General features: G+C 54.4%; 1 protein-coding gene across 1 annotated transcript; it reads left to right on the top strand.

Annotated features, from left to right (window-relative positions):
• The first annotated feature begins 762 nt into the window (after positions 1–762).
• DDX56 (DEAD-box helicase 56) lies at positions 763–6,102 on the top strand. Its single transcript, XM_038754051.1, has 14 exons — positions 763–823; positions 2,436–2,597; positions 2,835–2,995; positions 3,089–3,259; positions 3,440–3,530; positions 3,633–3,877; positions 3,971–4,066; positions 4,209–4,322; positions 4,411–4,505; positions 4,729–4,802; positions 4,924–5,013; positions 5,161–5,266; positions 5,382–5,464; positions 5,898–6,102. The coding sequence occupies exons 1-14, from the start codon at positions 767–769 to the stop codon at positions 5,970–5,972; spliced, it is 1,620 nt and encodes a 539-aa protein (XP_038609979.1). The 5' UTR covers positions 763–766; the 3' UTR covers positions 5,973–6,102.
• The last annotated feature ends 9,953 nt before the right edge of the window (positions 6,103–16,055 follow it).

The following is a 16,055-nucleotide window of genomic DNA, read 5'->3' as shown; positions in this document are numbered from 1 at the left end:
TGTCCACTAGCGGACTTGACATGACTGACTCCATCTTGTGTATGCTGACAGTAACCCTCCATTTATGCAGGCCGAGAGAACAAGTCTGTAACAGATGCCTTCAAGGCCATCAAGGAACACCCATCCGAAGATAACGAGAATTTACATCCCTATTAACGAGAATTTACCTATTAACGAGAATTTACAGACCTATCTATGCAAGGCCATAGGGCAAATAACATCTCGCACAAGGCCGTAGGAGTCGGTTCCAATTGAATTCCTGAAATTTCCAAATGCCCCACTCCCATGTTGCTGTAACTCCATACTGCTCTATCTGAACTCATTTTTCCTATCTAAGTCACCACCCTGGGTACAAGAACCTGCGGCCGATTTACACCGAGTTAACCTATTTTGCACCCTACTCGTCGATAACACACAGTAAGCGATTAATAAATGCCATTATTATTATTATTATTATAAATAATATATAATAAGTAAATAATAATAATAATTTTCGTGAACCGTGACGTTGGCCACACGGGAGAACTACAACTCGGGAGCACCGCCCTCAGAGGGTGTCATGGCGGCCGAGCGCCTTCGTCTCTGCCCTCCTCCGGGCCCGACGCGGTGACGTCATCACGTCCTTACGGCCTACGTCCGCGCGGAGCCGTCCTCCAATCAGGGGCCACGACGCAACCGGTCCCAGCCAATCGGGGGGCGCCCTGGGCTCCGCCCCGCCCTTCCCGCCCTCCCGGCTCGCGCCTGCGCACAGCCGCTTCGCAGCAGCATGGAGGACGAAGCGCTCGGCTTCGAGCACATGGGCTTGGACCCGCGGCTCCTCCAGGTCCGGACCAATCAATCAATCAATCGTATTTATTGAGCGCTTACTGTGTGCAGAGCACTGTACTAAGCGCTGGATGGGGGTGGGCTGTTGGGTAGGGACCGTCTCTATATGTTGCCAACTTGTAATAATAATAATAATGGCATTTATTAAGCGCTTACTATGTGCACAGCACTGTTCTAAGCCCTGGGGAGGTTACAAGGTGATCGGGTTGTCCCACGTGGGGCTCACAGCCTTCATCCTCATTTTACAGATGAGGTGACTGAGGCCCAGAGAAGTGAAGTGACTTGCCCGAAGTCACACAGCTGACAATTGGCGGAGCTGGGATTTGAACCCATAATAATAATAATAATGACATTTATTAAGCGCTTACTATGTGCAAAGCACTGTTTTAAGCACTGGGGAGGTTACCAGGTGATCGGGTTGTCCCACTGGGGGCTCACAGTCTTCATCCTCATTTTACAGATGAGGTGACTGAGGCCCAGAGAAGTGAAGTGACTTGCCCGAAGTCACACAGCTGACAGTTGGCGGAGTTGGGATTTGAACCCATAATAATAATGAAGGCATTTATTAAGCGCTTATTAGGTGCACAGCACTGTTCTAAGCACTGGGGAGGTTACAAGGTGATCGGGTTGTCCCACGGGGGGCTCACAGTCATAATCCCTATTTTACAGATGAGGTAACTGAGGCACAGAGAAGTGAAGTGACTTGCCCGAAGTCACACAGCTGACAATTGGCGGAGCTGGGATTTGAACCCATAATAATAATGTTGGCATTTATTAAGCGCTTACTGTGTGCACAGCAGTGTTCTAAGCACTGGGGAGGTTACAAGGTGATTGGGTTGTCCCACGTGGGGCACACAGTCTTCATCCTCATTTTACAGATGAGGGAACTGAGGCCCAGAGAAGTGAAGTGACTTGCCCGAAGTCACAGAGCTGACAGTTGGCGGAGCTGGGATTTGAACCCATAATAATAATAATAATGGCATTTATTAAGCGTTTAGTATGTGCATAGCACTGTTCTAAGCATTGGGGAGGTTACAGGGTGATCGGGTTGTCCTATGGGGGGCTCACAGTCATAATCCCTATTTTACAGATGAGGTAACTGAGGCACAGAGAAGTGAAGTGACTTGCCCGAAGTCACACAGCTGACAATTGGTGGAGCTGAGATTTGAACCCATGACCTCTGACTCCAAAGCCCGGGCTCTTTCCACTGAGCCACACTGCTTTTCTATACTTGAACTTGTATTTTCCAAGCGCTTAGTACAGCTCTGTGCACACAGTAAGCGCTCAATAAATACGGTTGAATGAATGAATGAACTTCGCCCCGACCCCCTGAAGCAGCTCGGCCTGGTGGCAAGAGCACTAGCTTGGGAGACAGAGGACGTGGGTTCTAATCCCGCCCCCGCCACTTGCCTGCCGTGTGACCTTGGGCAAGTCACTTCTCTGCGCCTCTGTTACCTCATCTGTGAAATGGAGATTGAGAACGTGAGCCCGGCATCGGATGGGGACCGTGTCCAACTTCTTTAGCTCGTATCCGCGCGGCGCTTGGATAGGCGCTCGGCACATAGTAAGCGTTCACCAGATACCGTCCTTACTGTTTTCTCGCCCCGCAGGCCATCACGGAGCTGGGCTGGTCCCGGCCCACGCTGATCCAGGAGAAGGCCATCCCACTGGCCCTGGAGGGCAAGGACCTGCTGGCCCGGGCCCGCACCGGCTCCGGGAAGACGGCGGCCTATGCCGTGCCCCTGCTCCAGCACCTACTGCACCGGAAAGAGGTGGGGGGGCAGGGCCAGGGGTCACAGTCTTTTAGACTGTGAGCCCACTGTTGGGTGGGGACCGTCTCTATATGTTGCCAGCTTGTACTTCCTAAGCGCTTAGTACAGTGCTCTGCACGCAGTAAGTGCTCAGTAAATACGATTGAATGAATGAATGAAGGGGGTCAGCAGCGTGGGGGAGGGTGTGTTGGCGGCCCGGAGCGAGGCCCCCCACCTGACCCCGGCCGGGTTCCACAGACGGGCCCCGTGGTGGAGCAGGCGGTGCGGGGACTCGTGCTGGTGCCCACCAAGGAGCTGGCCCGGCAGGCCCAGACCATGATCCGGCAGCTGGCGGCCTACTGTGCCCGCGACGTGCGGGTGGTCGACGTGTCCGCCGCCGAGGACTCCGCGGCCCAGAAGTAGGTGCCGGGACCGCGGGAGAGGGAGACGGAGGGAAGGATGGAGCCAGGTCCATCCCCACCCATGCCCGGCCCGCCCCGTCCCTTCCCCAGGGCCCTGCTGATGGAGAAGCCGGACGTGGTGGTGGGGACCCCGTCGCGGGTGCACAGCCACCTACAGCAGGGTGGCCTGCACCTGCGGGACTCCCTGGAGCTGCTGGTGATGGACGAGGCCGACCTGCTCTTCTCCTTCGGCTTTGAGGAGGAACTCAAGAGTCTGCTCTGGTGAGGGCAGGACCGCTTTCTCCCTCACCCTCTGGCCGCCACTCTCAGGGGGTGGTCCCGTGGGTCGGCCTCGTCCGTTGCATCTGCGCCGTATCTTCGGGTCGCCCGTTGTCTCGGGTTCCACGGGTGGGCACGCGGTCTGGGGTTCCACAGGGGCTCACTGGGCTCATTCCCCGACAGCCACCTGCCACGAATCTACCAAGCCTTCCTCATGTCGGCCACCTTCAATGAGGACGTGCAGGCCCTCAAGGAGCTGGTCCTGCACAACCCGGTGAGCTGCCGACCGGACGGGGGTGTTCGGTGGGAGCGAGGGAGGGCGGCCGTCCCGGTGGTGACCCCCGCTGAGCCGGCCCCTTCCCCGAACCCCTTCCAGGTGACGCTGAAGCTGCAGGAGTCGCAGCTGCCAGGCCCAGAGCGTTTGCAGCAGTTCCAGGTGCTCTGCGAGGCGGAGGAGGACAAGTTTCTTCTGCTGTACGCTCTGCTTAAACTGACGCTGCTGCGGGGGAAGTCGCTGCTGTTCGTCAACACCGTGGAACGGGGCTACCGCCTCCGCCTTTTCCTTGAGCAGTTCAGCATCCCTGCCTGCGTGCTCAACGGCGAACTGCCTCTGCGGTCTAGGTCTGCGGCCGGGGGTGCCGGGGAGGGCCAGGGGAGGGGCGGGGGCCGCATTGGAGAGGGGCGCGTGTGCTGATCCTGGGCTCCCGCCGCCAGGTGCCACATCATCTCCCAGTTCAACCAGGGGTTCTACGATTGCATCATTGCGACAGATGGGGCGATTCGCCGCGAGCGAGCCCCCAGAGGAGAAAGGTGAGGACCACCCCCCCCCTTCCTCCCACTTGGCCTGGGACCCTCGTGAGTGTGGGCTGGAGGGCAGCAGGGGCTGGCTGCAGATGGACTTTTTGCGGGGCTGGATTGACGGGGCCCTGGCCTCTCTCCCGCCTCCTCCCAGGGCTGCGGACCCGGAGGCGGGGGTGGCCCGCGGCATCGACTTCCACAATGTGGCGGCCGTGCTCAACTTCGACCTGCCGCCCTCCCCCGAGGCCTACGTGCACCGAGCGGGCAGGTACGGGGGTGCCGAGCTGGGGAGCGAGGGAACACGGGAGGAGAGGGTGTGACCCCCTGGGCGGACAGAACCTGTCTTCCTCCCACAGGACGGCACGCGCCGGGAACCCGGGCACCACCTTGACCTTCGTGCTGCCAGCAGAGCGCCCGCAGCTGGCACGGATCGTGGAGGCTCTCGGCGGAGGTGTGTGCGCCAGGGGCACGTGGCAGAGCCGTCGCCGCTGGGTCCCAAGCTGGGGAGGCGGTGGGGATCGGGGCGACGGACTGGAGTTGCCGTGGCAGGAGGGAGGCTTTGGGGTTGGGCGAGGTGTCCGGGGGTAGTGGTCTGGCCGTGGTCGAGGCGCTGCCCTTACCCCAAGGGACCTGTGGGCCTCGTGTGATGACCCCTGCTACTTCTCCCCATAAAGAGAGCGCGGAGCCCATCCTGCAAAACTACCAGTTCCGCATGGAGGAGATCGAGGGATTCCGCTACCGCTGCCGGGTGAGGGAGGGGTGCCGGAACCGGGCCGGGCCCTGACTGCGGGGGGGAGCCTGGGGAGTCGCCGCGCGGCTGGGCACCGTCCTTGCCCGTCCCTGACCCGTCCCCACCTTTGGGCCTACAGGACGCCATGCGTTCCGTGACGAAGCAGGCCATCCGTGAAGCTCGGTTGAAGGAGATCAAAGAGGAGCTGCTCCACTCAGAGAAACTCAAGGTCAGAGTCCTCGTCCTCATCTTCCCAACTCCCTTCTTCGGCCACGGCAGCCCCCACTGCTCCAGGGCTCCCAGCCCAGAGCTGGGTTGGGTGGTGGTGGGTGGGGAGGCCGGGCCGTCACGGCCGCTCCTTTCTCCATCCCCACAGACGTACTTTGAAGACAACCCACGGGACCTGCAGCTTCTGCGCCACGATCAGCCCCTGCACCCAGCTGTGGTGAAGCCGCACCTCAGCCATGTCCCCGACTACCTGAGTGAGGGCCGGGCCGGGGCTTGGGGGGCTGGGGGTCGGAGGTGAGGCCGGAGAGGGACGCGACCTGTGCCAGGGTCTTGGAGGGGGTGCTGACAAGTCCTCTCCCCCTTCTCCAGTCCCCCCGACATTGCGTGGCATCGCCCGCCCCCACGGCAAGCGGAAACGCAAGAGGCCCGTGCCCTCCCAGAAGGGCTCCAAGGTACGTGGTGCGGGGCCGGGGGCGGGGGAGCCGTGACGTGGGGCGACCACCCTGATTGATGTCCAGGGAGAAGAGGGAGGGATTTCTGTTTCTGATCGATTCCTTAGTGGGTGGGGGTGGCTGGGAGAGGAGGGCTTTGCCCTGGGGGTCTCCAGTCCATCACATTCCCTGTATATATGTATATATTTTTGTACATATTTATTACTCTATTTTACTTGTACATATCCATTCTATTTATTTTATTTTGTTAGTATGTTTGGTTTTGTTCTCTGTCTCCCCCTTTTAGACTGTGAGCTCTCTGTTGGGTAGGGACTGTCTCTATATGTTGCCAATTTGTACTTCCCAAGCGCTTAGTACAGTGCTCTGCACACAGTAAGCGCTTAATAAATACGATTGATGATTCCAGCCTTGACCCTTTCGCTCGCTTTCAAAGACTCACAGGCCCAAGAACCCTCTCCGCACCTTCAAGTATACCGGAAAGAAATCCTCCGCAGCCAAACCTTCCTGAGCCCCCAGGCCCACTGGCCCGGCCGGGAGGACTGTCACCGGAACCCGGGCCAGACCAGGGGCGGGCAGAGGGACGCCGGGCGCCGACCCTCCCCGGGGCACTGTGGAACAGGGCCTGCTGCTGCCACCGCCGCCACCGCCACTTCAGAGAGCATCGCCAAGCTGGGCCTGGCTCGCTCGCCCGCCAGGATGCTGGCAGCAGCCGGTCTTCACACAGCCTGCTGCCCAGGAAGGCTCGGCCAGCCAAGGCTGACCCCCTCCGGTGTGCCCGCGGCCTGGGGCGGGGGCTGCCCTGGACTACCTAACCCACCCCCTTCCCCTCGGGCTGGCCCATTCTGGCCGTCCGTGCATTCCTGTAGCTATGGCACCCTGGCCCGCCCTGATGCTGCCCCGGGAACCTGGACTCGGGGTGAGCGGGCTGGAGGCAGGAAACGGGCCCGCCGACCAGTAATAATGATGGCATTTGTTAGGCGCTTACTATGTGCAGAGCACTGTTCTAAGCGCTGGGGGGATACCAGGTGATCAAGTGGGGCTCAGTCTTAATCCCCATTTTACAGATGAGGGAACTGAGGCTCAGAGAAGTTAAGTGACTTGCCCAAGGTCACACAGTGGACATGCGGCTGAGTCGGGACCCGAACCCATGACCTCTGACTCCAAAGCCCGGGCTTTTTCCAATGAGCCACACTCTGAGAGCGGCGAAAGTGCCCTGTCCCCAGCTGGCTCCATCCCGAGCTCCTTGGCTGGTGGCAGAAGCGGGTGCCCGGGACCCGCCAGTTGGGCCTCCTCAGGGAAGTGGGGGAGGGCGGTCCAGCTGTCAGCCCTGCTTCAATCTCTGCTCCCCTCAGTTTAGGGGGTACCGGGGTCGCAAGGAGAAATTCTCTATGTAGCATCCATACCCCCATCTCTGGCTACTCTCGGGCTCCCCGACTCTCATCTCCTTGGGCTGCTCGACTGAGCGGTCACCGGCATCAAATGGGCGCCCCTCTGTATGGAGTGCAAGGCTGAGCACGAGGAGAAGGCCAAGGAGCTGCCAGGTCCAGGTCCTGCCCGCAAGGAGTTTACCCTCTCAGGGGCACGGGTGCAAAATCATTTACGGGTTGGGGGAAAAAGGAAATGGAAGGTGCGTAGGCGAATAAATGCGGATTTAACTTGAGGGCGAGAGCTGTATTCATTCATTCAATTGTATTTATTGAGCGCTTACTGTGTGCACAGCACTGTACTAAGCGCCTGGGAAGTCCAAGTTGGCAACATACAGAGACGGTCCCTACCCAACAGCGGGCTCACAGTCTCGAATAGTAAGTATGTACAAGTAAAATAGAGTAATAAATCTGTACAAACATATATACGGGTGCTGTGGGGAGAGGAAGGAGGGGGCTCACAGTCCTAATCTCCATTTGACAGATTCAGTCATTCATTCAAGCGTATTTATTGAGCGCTTACCGTGTGCAGAGCACTGTACTAAGCAGTTGGGAAGTACAAGTTGGCAACAGAGACGGCACCTACCCAACAGCGGGCTCAGTCTAGAATAGTAAATATGTACAAGTAAAATAGAGAGTAATAAATCTGTACAAACATGTACAGGTGCTGTGGGGAGGGGGCTCACAGTCCTAATCCCCATTTGACAGATTCATTCATTCAAGCGTATTTATTGAGCGCTTACCGTATGCAGAGCACTGTACTAAGCGCTTGGGAAGTACAAGTTGGCAACATATAGAGACGGTCCCTACACAACAGCAGGCTCACAGTCTAGAATAGTAAATACAAGTAAAATAAATAGAGTAATAAATCTGTATAAACATATATGGGTGCTGTGGGGAGGGGAAGGAGATAAGGAGGGGGAGAGGAAGGAGGGGGCTCACAATCCTGATCCCCATTTGACAGATTCATTCATTCACTCATTCAATCGTATTGAGCACTTACTGTGTGCAGAGCACTGGACTAAGTGCTTGGGAAGTCCAAGTTGGCAACATATAGAGATGGTCCCTACCCAACAGTGGGCTCACAGCCTAGATGAGGGAACTGAGGCTCAGAGAAGTGGCTTGCCCAAGTTCACACAGCCGACACATGGGGGAAGCGGGATTAGTGGCTCAATGGAAAGAGCCCAGGCTCTGGAGTCAGAGATCAGGAGTTCAAATCCTGGCTCCACCGATTGTCAGCTGGGTGACTTTGGGCAAGTCACTTCACTGGGCCTCAGTTACCTTGTCTGTAAAATGGGGATTAAGACTGTGAGCCCCCTGTGGGGCGACCGATCATCTTGTAACCTCCTCAGCTATATGTTTCCGTTAATGCTCAGTAACTGGGAGATTTCCTGGGTGGAAGAAGACGGGAGGCCTCTCGGTGTAAGTGGAATTGCAAAAGGTTTTCGAAGATGGGAGGAGTGGTGGTTGGCTGGTCGTGAAGTGGGGAGAGGGCTGGGAAAATTGCCCAATAAAGTTAGAGTAAAGGAGGAAGGTTGCAAGCTGGGGTATGGTGGGAGGGAGGGGGTTCATGTTGAGGAGGTTCTGCTTGATGAGTTGGATGGACAACCTAAGGAGGGGTTTGAAGAGTGCAGCCGGGGGTAAGGATGTCAGCGAGGAGGCTGATGCAGTTGTCCAGGTGGGAAGCAGCGTGGTGTAATGGTTAGAGCACAGGCCTGGGAGCCACAAGGTCAAGGGATCTAGTCCTGGCTCTGCCATCATCTGCTCTATGGCCTTGAGCAAGTCATTTCACTTCTCAACCCTATTTGCTTGTATCCACCCCAGCGCTTCGTACAGTAGCTGGCGTATAGTAAGCATTTAACAAATACTATAATTATTATATGGCAAGCCCCCAAGTACAGCACCGTACTAACTGCTTGGGAGAATGCAGTTTAGCAAATACAGTAATTATTATATGGCAAGCCCCCAAGTACAGTACAGCACAGTACTAACTGGGAGAATGCGGTATAGCCGAATTAATAGACGTGGTTCCTACCCGTAATGAGCTTTATAGTCTAGAGGGGGAACTGGACCGCTGGGTGGAAAGGACGGGACTGCAGCTCCTTCCCTCCTTCCTCTGCCTGCGGGACGGAGGACCAATCAATCAATCGTGTTTCTTGAGCGCTTACTGTGTGCAGAGCACTGTACTAAGCGCTTGGGAAGTACAAGTTGGCAACATATAGAGACGGTCCCTACCCAACAGTGGGCTCACAGTCTAGAAGGACCAGAGGGGAGGCCAGCAGGTGGGCCAGTGACCATTTAGGGTGGCAGCTGCCTCGGAGATGACCTTGGCCGAGGGTTGCTACCACGCTGGCAGAAGTGCTGCCCCAAGCCCTTTCCTGGAAGAGTTATCTCACAGGGCCGCTATCCAAGGCCAGGCGGGCCATAAAGTGAGGAGGAGTTGGCCCAGGGCTAGGGGTGGCAGCAGGTCAAGGGCCGTGGGGGAGGGGAGAGGGCGACTGGGGTCCTGCAATGGCTGGAGAGAAGGGAGGGGAGATGGGGCCCTTAGCTCAGGGTCCAGCCCCCAACCTGTGCCTCTCCCTCCATTTCTCCCCCCGACCTGGCCCCACCAGCACACCAAGCACCTGCTCTGCACTTCCCTGGGGGGCGGAGAAGGAGAGGGGTTGTGATTACTTCCCTCAGGAACTGGCTAAAGGGATCCTTCCTCCACGAACACATCACCCCTGCCTAAGCAGAGGTCAGCCCTCCATCTGGTTGGGCTGGACTGAGGTAGTGAGGCCGGGCTTTAGGGGAAGGCAGGGGCTGGGGCAGGCCCTGTAGCTGGAGGCCAAGGAACAGCGTCTGTGCCTGAGGAGAGAGTGTAGCTTGGGGAGCCTGAACTTGGGTTCTGGTCCCTGCTCCGCCCCTGGCCTGTTGGGTGACCTTGGGTAAGTCACTTACCTTCTCTGAGCCCCAGCTTCCCCACCTGTGGACCGGGGATTGGATCACAGCTTTTCCTCTTAGACCCTAAGCCCTATTTGGGACGCGTCCCATTGGTTCTGTTGCATATTCCCTGGCGCTTAGAGCTGTGCTTATAATAATAAAGGCATTTATTAGTGCTAACTATGTGTGGAGCACTGTTCTAAGCGCTGGGGAGGTTCCAAGGTGATCAGGTTGTCCCACGGGGGGCTCACAGTCTTAATCCCCATTTTACAGGCGAGGTAACTGAAGCATAGTTAAGTGACTTGCCCAAAGTCACACAGCTGACAATTGGCGGAGCAGGGATTTGAACCCGTGACCTCGGACTCCAAAGCCCAGGCTCTTTCCACTGAGCCACTCTGCTGAGCACCCAGGGAGCATGCTCAGTTGCCACTGTCACCAGTGCAACTGTTAGGCCCTTCTAGTGTCCTTCTATCATCATCATCATCAATCGTATTTACTGAGCGCTTACTGTGTGCAGAGCACTGTACTAAGCGCTTGGGAAGTACAAGTTGGCAACATAGAGAGACAGTCCCTACCCAACAGTGGGCTCACAGTCTAAAAGGGGCACTGCAAACTGGTTGTGGGCAGGGAATGAGTCTACCAGCTCTGTTGTATTGTACTCTCCCAAGTGCTTAATACAGTGCTCTCCTCGTAGTAAGCACTCAAAAATAGGATTGATTGGTTGCGCTCTGACAGGTCAGAGGATCTGCCCCGGGGGAAGCCGGGGGTGGGGGGGGTCTCAGAGCCCCTCCAGGAGGTAGATGCCCTGGCTGCCTCTGTGTGTGTGTTGCGGGGGCGTTAGCAGACGACCGTGGGGGCCAGCCCACCAGGTTTGTGGAGTGACTCAATCCCTGGGAGCTTCCTGGGGGAGGTGAGCCTTGAGATGCATTTTGGCCTAAGGGACGGGCCTTACAGGAAATGGATGAATCATGGATGAAACAGCAGCTGTCCCCTCCCTTCCCTTTGACGTTTGGTGGCCCGTGGAAGAGGGGAGGGGGTGTAGGGCAGGGTCTGTCTTGGAGGGGAGGGGGTAGAGCCAAAGGCTGATTCGATTTCGATTTGCACCTACCAGATGTGTGCAGAGCACTTTACTGGGTGCCTGAGAGACATCAACCCAAGCAAACGGGGCATTCCTGACTTGCAAGGAGCTTACAGTCTACTCTTGGAGATTGACTTACTAGAAATACTGCAGACAAGCAAGCGGTGGGCTTTGTCGAGCCCTCCCCGACTTTTAGTACAGTGCATTGACGGAGCAGACCAGAGCATTGTACTCTATGCTTGGTTGAGCCCAACAGACAAGGCCTCTGCCCTTCAGGAGCTTACAGTTGAGACTTTTAGACTGTGAGCCCACTGTTGGGTAGGGACTGTCTCTATATGTTGCCAACTTGTACTTCCCAAGCGCTTAGTACAGTGCTCTGCACACAGTAAGTGCTCAATAAATACGATTGTTTGATTGATTGATTACAGTTCTCCAGGAGTCATTGGGTCTGGACATCTCGCAGTTTCTGGCCCACGGAGGCTGCGGGAGACCCCGGACCTCTGGTGTGTGTGGTCGAGGGCGGCGGCAGCAAGTGACCGCTGGTGTCCAGAGCTGAATTAGTGGTCCTGGGCCTGAGTTGGGGGTTCTGGCCGTGAAACAGCGAGGCCAGGAGTGGCAGATGGTGGAGAGGGGAGGGGCCTGGGGAGCCGGGGTGCCCAGAGATCAATCAATCAATCAATCAATCGTATTTATTGAGCGCTTACTGTGTGCAGAGCACTGTATTAAGTGCTTGGGAAGTCCAAGTTGGCAACATATAGAGACAGTCCCTACCCAACAGTGGGCTCACAGTCTGAAAGGGGGAGACAGAGAACAAAACCAAACATACTAACAAAATAAAGTAAATAGAATAGATATGTACAAGTAAAATAAATAAATAAATAAATAGAGTAATAAATATGTACAAACATATATACACATAGAGATGACAGCAGACCTAGATCTTTTAGACTGTGAGCCCACTGTTGGGTAGGGACTGTCACTATATGTTGCCAATTTGTACTTCCGAAGCGCTTAGTACAGTGCTCTGCACACAGTAAGCGCTCAATAAATACGATTGATGACCTAGGAGAGGGGCTGCAGCCAAAGCAGCAGGAGAACTGGGGGCTGACAGCGGAGATGCCGGGGTGGAGGGGGGCAAGGTGGAGGGGTTGGGGATCGATCATAAGCTTCTTGAGGGCAGCTTGAGGAGAGGCATGGTGTAGCGGAAAGAGCCCGGCTCGGGAGTCATTCATTCATTCAATCATATTTACTGAGCACTTACTGTGTACAGAGCACTGTACTAAGCGCTTGGGAAGTACAAGTTGGCAACATATAGAGACAGTCCCTACCCAACAGCGGGCTCACATTCTCGGCTCTGCCACCTGTCAGTTGTGCTAACTTGGGCAAGTCACAACTTCTCGATGCCTCAGTTTCCTCATCTGTGAAATGGGACTAAATCCTACTCCCTCCTACTAGATTCTGAGCCTTATGCAGGACAAGGACTGTGTCCGGCTTGATAACCTTGTGTCTACCCCAGCACTTAAAACAGTACTTTGTATTCAGTAAGTAAACGCTTAATAGAGAAGCAGTGTGGCGTAATGGATAGAGTGTGGGTCATTCATTCATTTAGTCGATCATATTTATGAAATGCTTACTGGGTGCAGAACACTGTACTAAGCGCTTGGGAAAGTACAATTGCAACAATAAACAGTGAGATTCCCTGCCCACAGTGAGCTCACAGTGTTAAGAGATTGAGAGGTGGTGGAGAGACAGGCATCAATACAAATAAATAAAACGACAGATAGATCCATAAGTGCTGTGGGGCTGGGAGAGGGGGAGAGCCAAGGGAGCAAGTCAGGGCAGTACAGAAGGGAGTGGGAGATGAGGAAAAGTAGGGCTTAGCCTGGGAAGCCCACTCGGAGGAGATGTCCCTTCAATAAGGCTTTGAAGCGGGGGAGAGTGGTTGTCAGTCGGATTAGAGGAGGGAGGATATTCCAGGCCAGAGGCAGGACGTGAGCCAAGGGTCGCTGGCGAGACAGGTGAGATGGAGGCACAGTGAGAAGGTTAGCTCTAGTGAAGCAAACTATGCTGGCTGGGTTGTAGAAGGAGAGAAGCGAGGTGAGGTAGGAGGGGGCAAAGTGATGGGAACTTCTCTGGGCCTCAGTTACCTCATCGGGGGATTAAGAGTGTGAGCTCCATGTGGGACAGGGACTGCGTCCAACCTGCTTAACTTGTATCTACCCTGGCGCTTAGGACAGTGTTTGGCACGTAGTAAGTGCTTATCCAGTACCATAATAATAATAACTATTACTATTAGATAGCATCATTATCACTATTACTATTTATTCATTCATTCAATCGTATTTATTGAGCGCTTACTGTGTGCAGAGCACTGTACTAAGCGCTTGGGAAGTACAAGTTGGCAACATATAGAGACGGTCCCTGCCCAACAGTGGGCTCACAGTCTAGAAGGGGGAGACAGAGAACAAAACAAAACTATTAACAAAATAAATAGAATAAATATGTACAAATAAAATAGAGTAATAAATACATACAAGCATATGTATATATATACAGGTGCTGTGGGGAGGGGAAGGAGGTAAGGCGGGGGGGTGGAGAGGGGGAGGAAGGGGAGAGGAAGGAGGGAGCTCAGTCTGGGAAGGCCTCCTGGAGGAGGTGAGCTCTCAGTAGGGCCTTGAAGGGAAGAAGAGAGCTAGCTTGACGGATGTGCGGAGGGAGGGCATTCCAGGCCAGGGGGATGACGTGGGCCGGGGGTCGACGGTGGGACAGGAATAGGGATCATGCTTACTAATTATTGTATTCTACCAAGTGCTCAGTGTAGCACTTGGCACACAGTAGACTGGAAGCTCCTAAAGGGCAGGGATCATCTCTACTAACCAGAGAAGCAGCGTGGCTCAGTGGAAAGAGCACGGGCTTTGGAGTCAGAGATCGTGGGTTCAAATCCCATCTCTGGCAATTATCAGCTGTGTGACTTTGGGCGAGTCACTTAACTTCTCTGTGCCTCAGTAAAATGGAGAGTAAGACTGTCAGATGGGAGTTGACTGCGAGCCACCCTACAACCTTATCACCTTGTAACCTCCCCAGCACTTAGAACAGTGCTTTGCGTATAGTAAGCGCTCAATAAATGCCATCATCATTATTATTATTATTATTACTAACTCTAGTACAGTGTTCTGCACACAATATGTGCTCAGGACATGGTATTGATGATAGGGGTTCTTGTCCTTCCTACTGATGATGGGGGGCATCTAAGGGGCCCAGTGCCAACCCTAAACCCAGGGAACCCCCTTCCTGGCCCCAGAGTGGTGCCTCGGCCCTCACTGTCTCTCCTTCAGCTTGGTCTCATGGTGAGTAGCTGGCTATGACCCCCAAGGTCCTGAGGAAAGGGGGGCTTCCTTGGTGCTAGCCACGAGGGAGGCCAAGCCTCCTTCCTCCCCCAACCTCTGGCAGAGCTGGAGAGAGAGAGAACTACAAAGACTGGAGTGTTTTTATGGTGCTGCTGTTGAGAATTTCAATCAGGCTGCAGATAAGATGGGGCTGATGTCCTGATAGGCCTGATGGCCCTCCAGAGATAGCCTGCAAAGAGAGAGGGAGAGAGAGAGAGAGATTGGGCTGGCTGGGCCCCAAACAGGTGAGTGGACTGGGCTCTGCAGGTTGAAGGGTCAGGAGAGCTTGGGGAGCAAGACGGGGTGGGGCAGGATCGGAGGAGTGCCTGAGCCCCCACAATCTGGCTTGTGGGAGCTCCTGCAGGGCGGGGATCCTGTGGTGAATTCAGTCAATCGTATTTATTGAGCGCTTACTGTGTGCAGAGCCCTGGACTAAGCGCTTGGGAAGTACAAGTCGGCAACATATAATAATAATAATGATGGCATTTATTAAGCGCTTACTATGTGCAAAGCACTGTTCTAAGCGCTGGGGAAGTTACGAGGTGATCAGGTTGTCCCACGGGGGCTCACAGTCTTCATCCCCATTTTACAGATGAGGGAACTGAGGCATGGAGAAGTTAAGTGACTTGCCCAAAGTCACACAGCTGACAATGGGTGGAGCTAGACATATAGAGACGGTCCCTACCCAACAACGGGCTCACAGTCTAGAAGGGGGAGACAGACAACAAAACAAAACATATTAACAAAATAAAATAAATGGAATAAATATGTACAAGTAAAATAGAGTAATAAATATCTACAAACATATATACATATATACAGGTGCTGTGGGGAGGGGAAGGAGGTAAGGCAGGGGGATGGGGAGGGGGAAGAGGGGGAGAGGAAGGAGGGGGCTCAGTCTGGGAAGGCCTCCTGGAGGAGGTGAGCTCTCAGTAGGGCTTTCATTCATTCAATTGTATTTATTGAGCACTTACTGTGTGCAGAACACTGTACTAAGCGCTTGGGAAGTACAAGTCGGCAACATATAGAGACGGTCCCTACCCAACAACGGGCTCACAGGCTAGAAGGGGGAGACAGACAACAGAACAAAACATGTAGACAGGTGTCAAAATCGTCAGAACAAATAGAATTAAAGTATGAAGGGGGAGACAGACAACAGAACAAAACATGTAGGCAGGTGTCAAAATCGTCAGAACAAATAGAATTAAAGCTATATGCAAGACCATATGCAAAGAACATGCTTGAAGATGGGCAGCATAACATAGGGCACAGTAGAAAAGCTGTACTGGAAAGAGCCCGAGCCTGGAAGTCTGAGGACCTGGGTTCTAATCCCGGCTCTACCACTTACCCGCTCTGTGTCTCTCTCTGCACGTCACTTAACTTTTCTGGGCCCGTTTCCTCATCTATAAAATAGTAGGGTTCAATACCTGTTCTCCCTCTCCCTTAAAACCGTGAGTCCCCTGTGGGAGAGGGATTGGGGAAGCAGCATGGCTCAGTGGAAAGAGCACGGGCTTTGGAGTCAGAGGTCATGGGTTCAAATCACGGCTCCGCCGCTTGTCAGCTGTGTGATGTTGGGCAAGTCACTTCACTTCTCTGGGCCTCAGTTCCCTCATCTGTAAAACGGGGATGAAGACTGTGAGCCCCTCATGGGACAAACTGATTACCTTGTACATACCCCAGCGCTTAGAACAGTGCTTTGCACATAGTAAGCGCTTAACAAATACCAATATTATTATTATTATTATTATTATTATTATTATTATTATTGTGTCTAGCCTGAT

Source organism: Tachyglossus aculeatus, chromosome 11, assembly GCF_015852505.1.
Source record: "Tachyglossus aculeatus isolate mTacAcu1 chromosome 11, mTacAcu1.pri, whole genome shotgun sequence".
NCBI classification, from domain to species: Eukaryota; Metazoa; Chordata; class Mammalia; order Monotremata; family Tachyglossidae; genus Tachyglossus; species Tachyglossus aculeatus.
The sequence above is the reverse complement of the archived record's forward strand: the minus strand, read 5'-3'. Positions and strand labels throughout refer to the sequence as shown.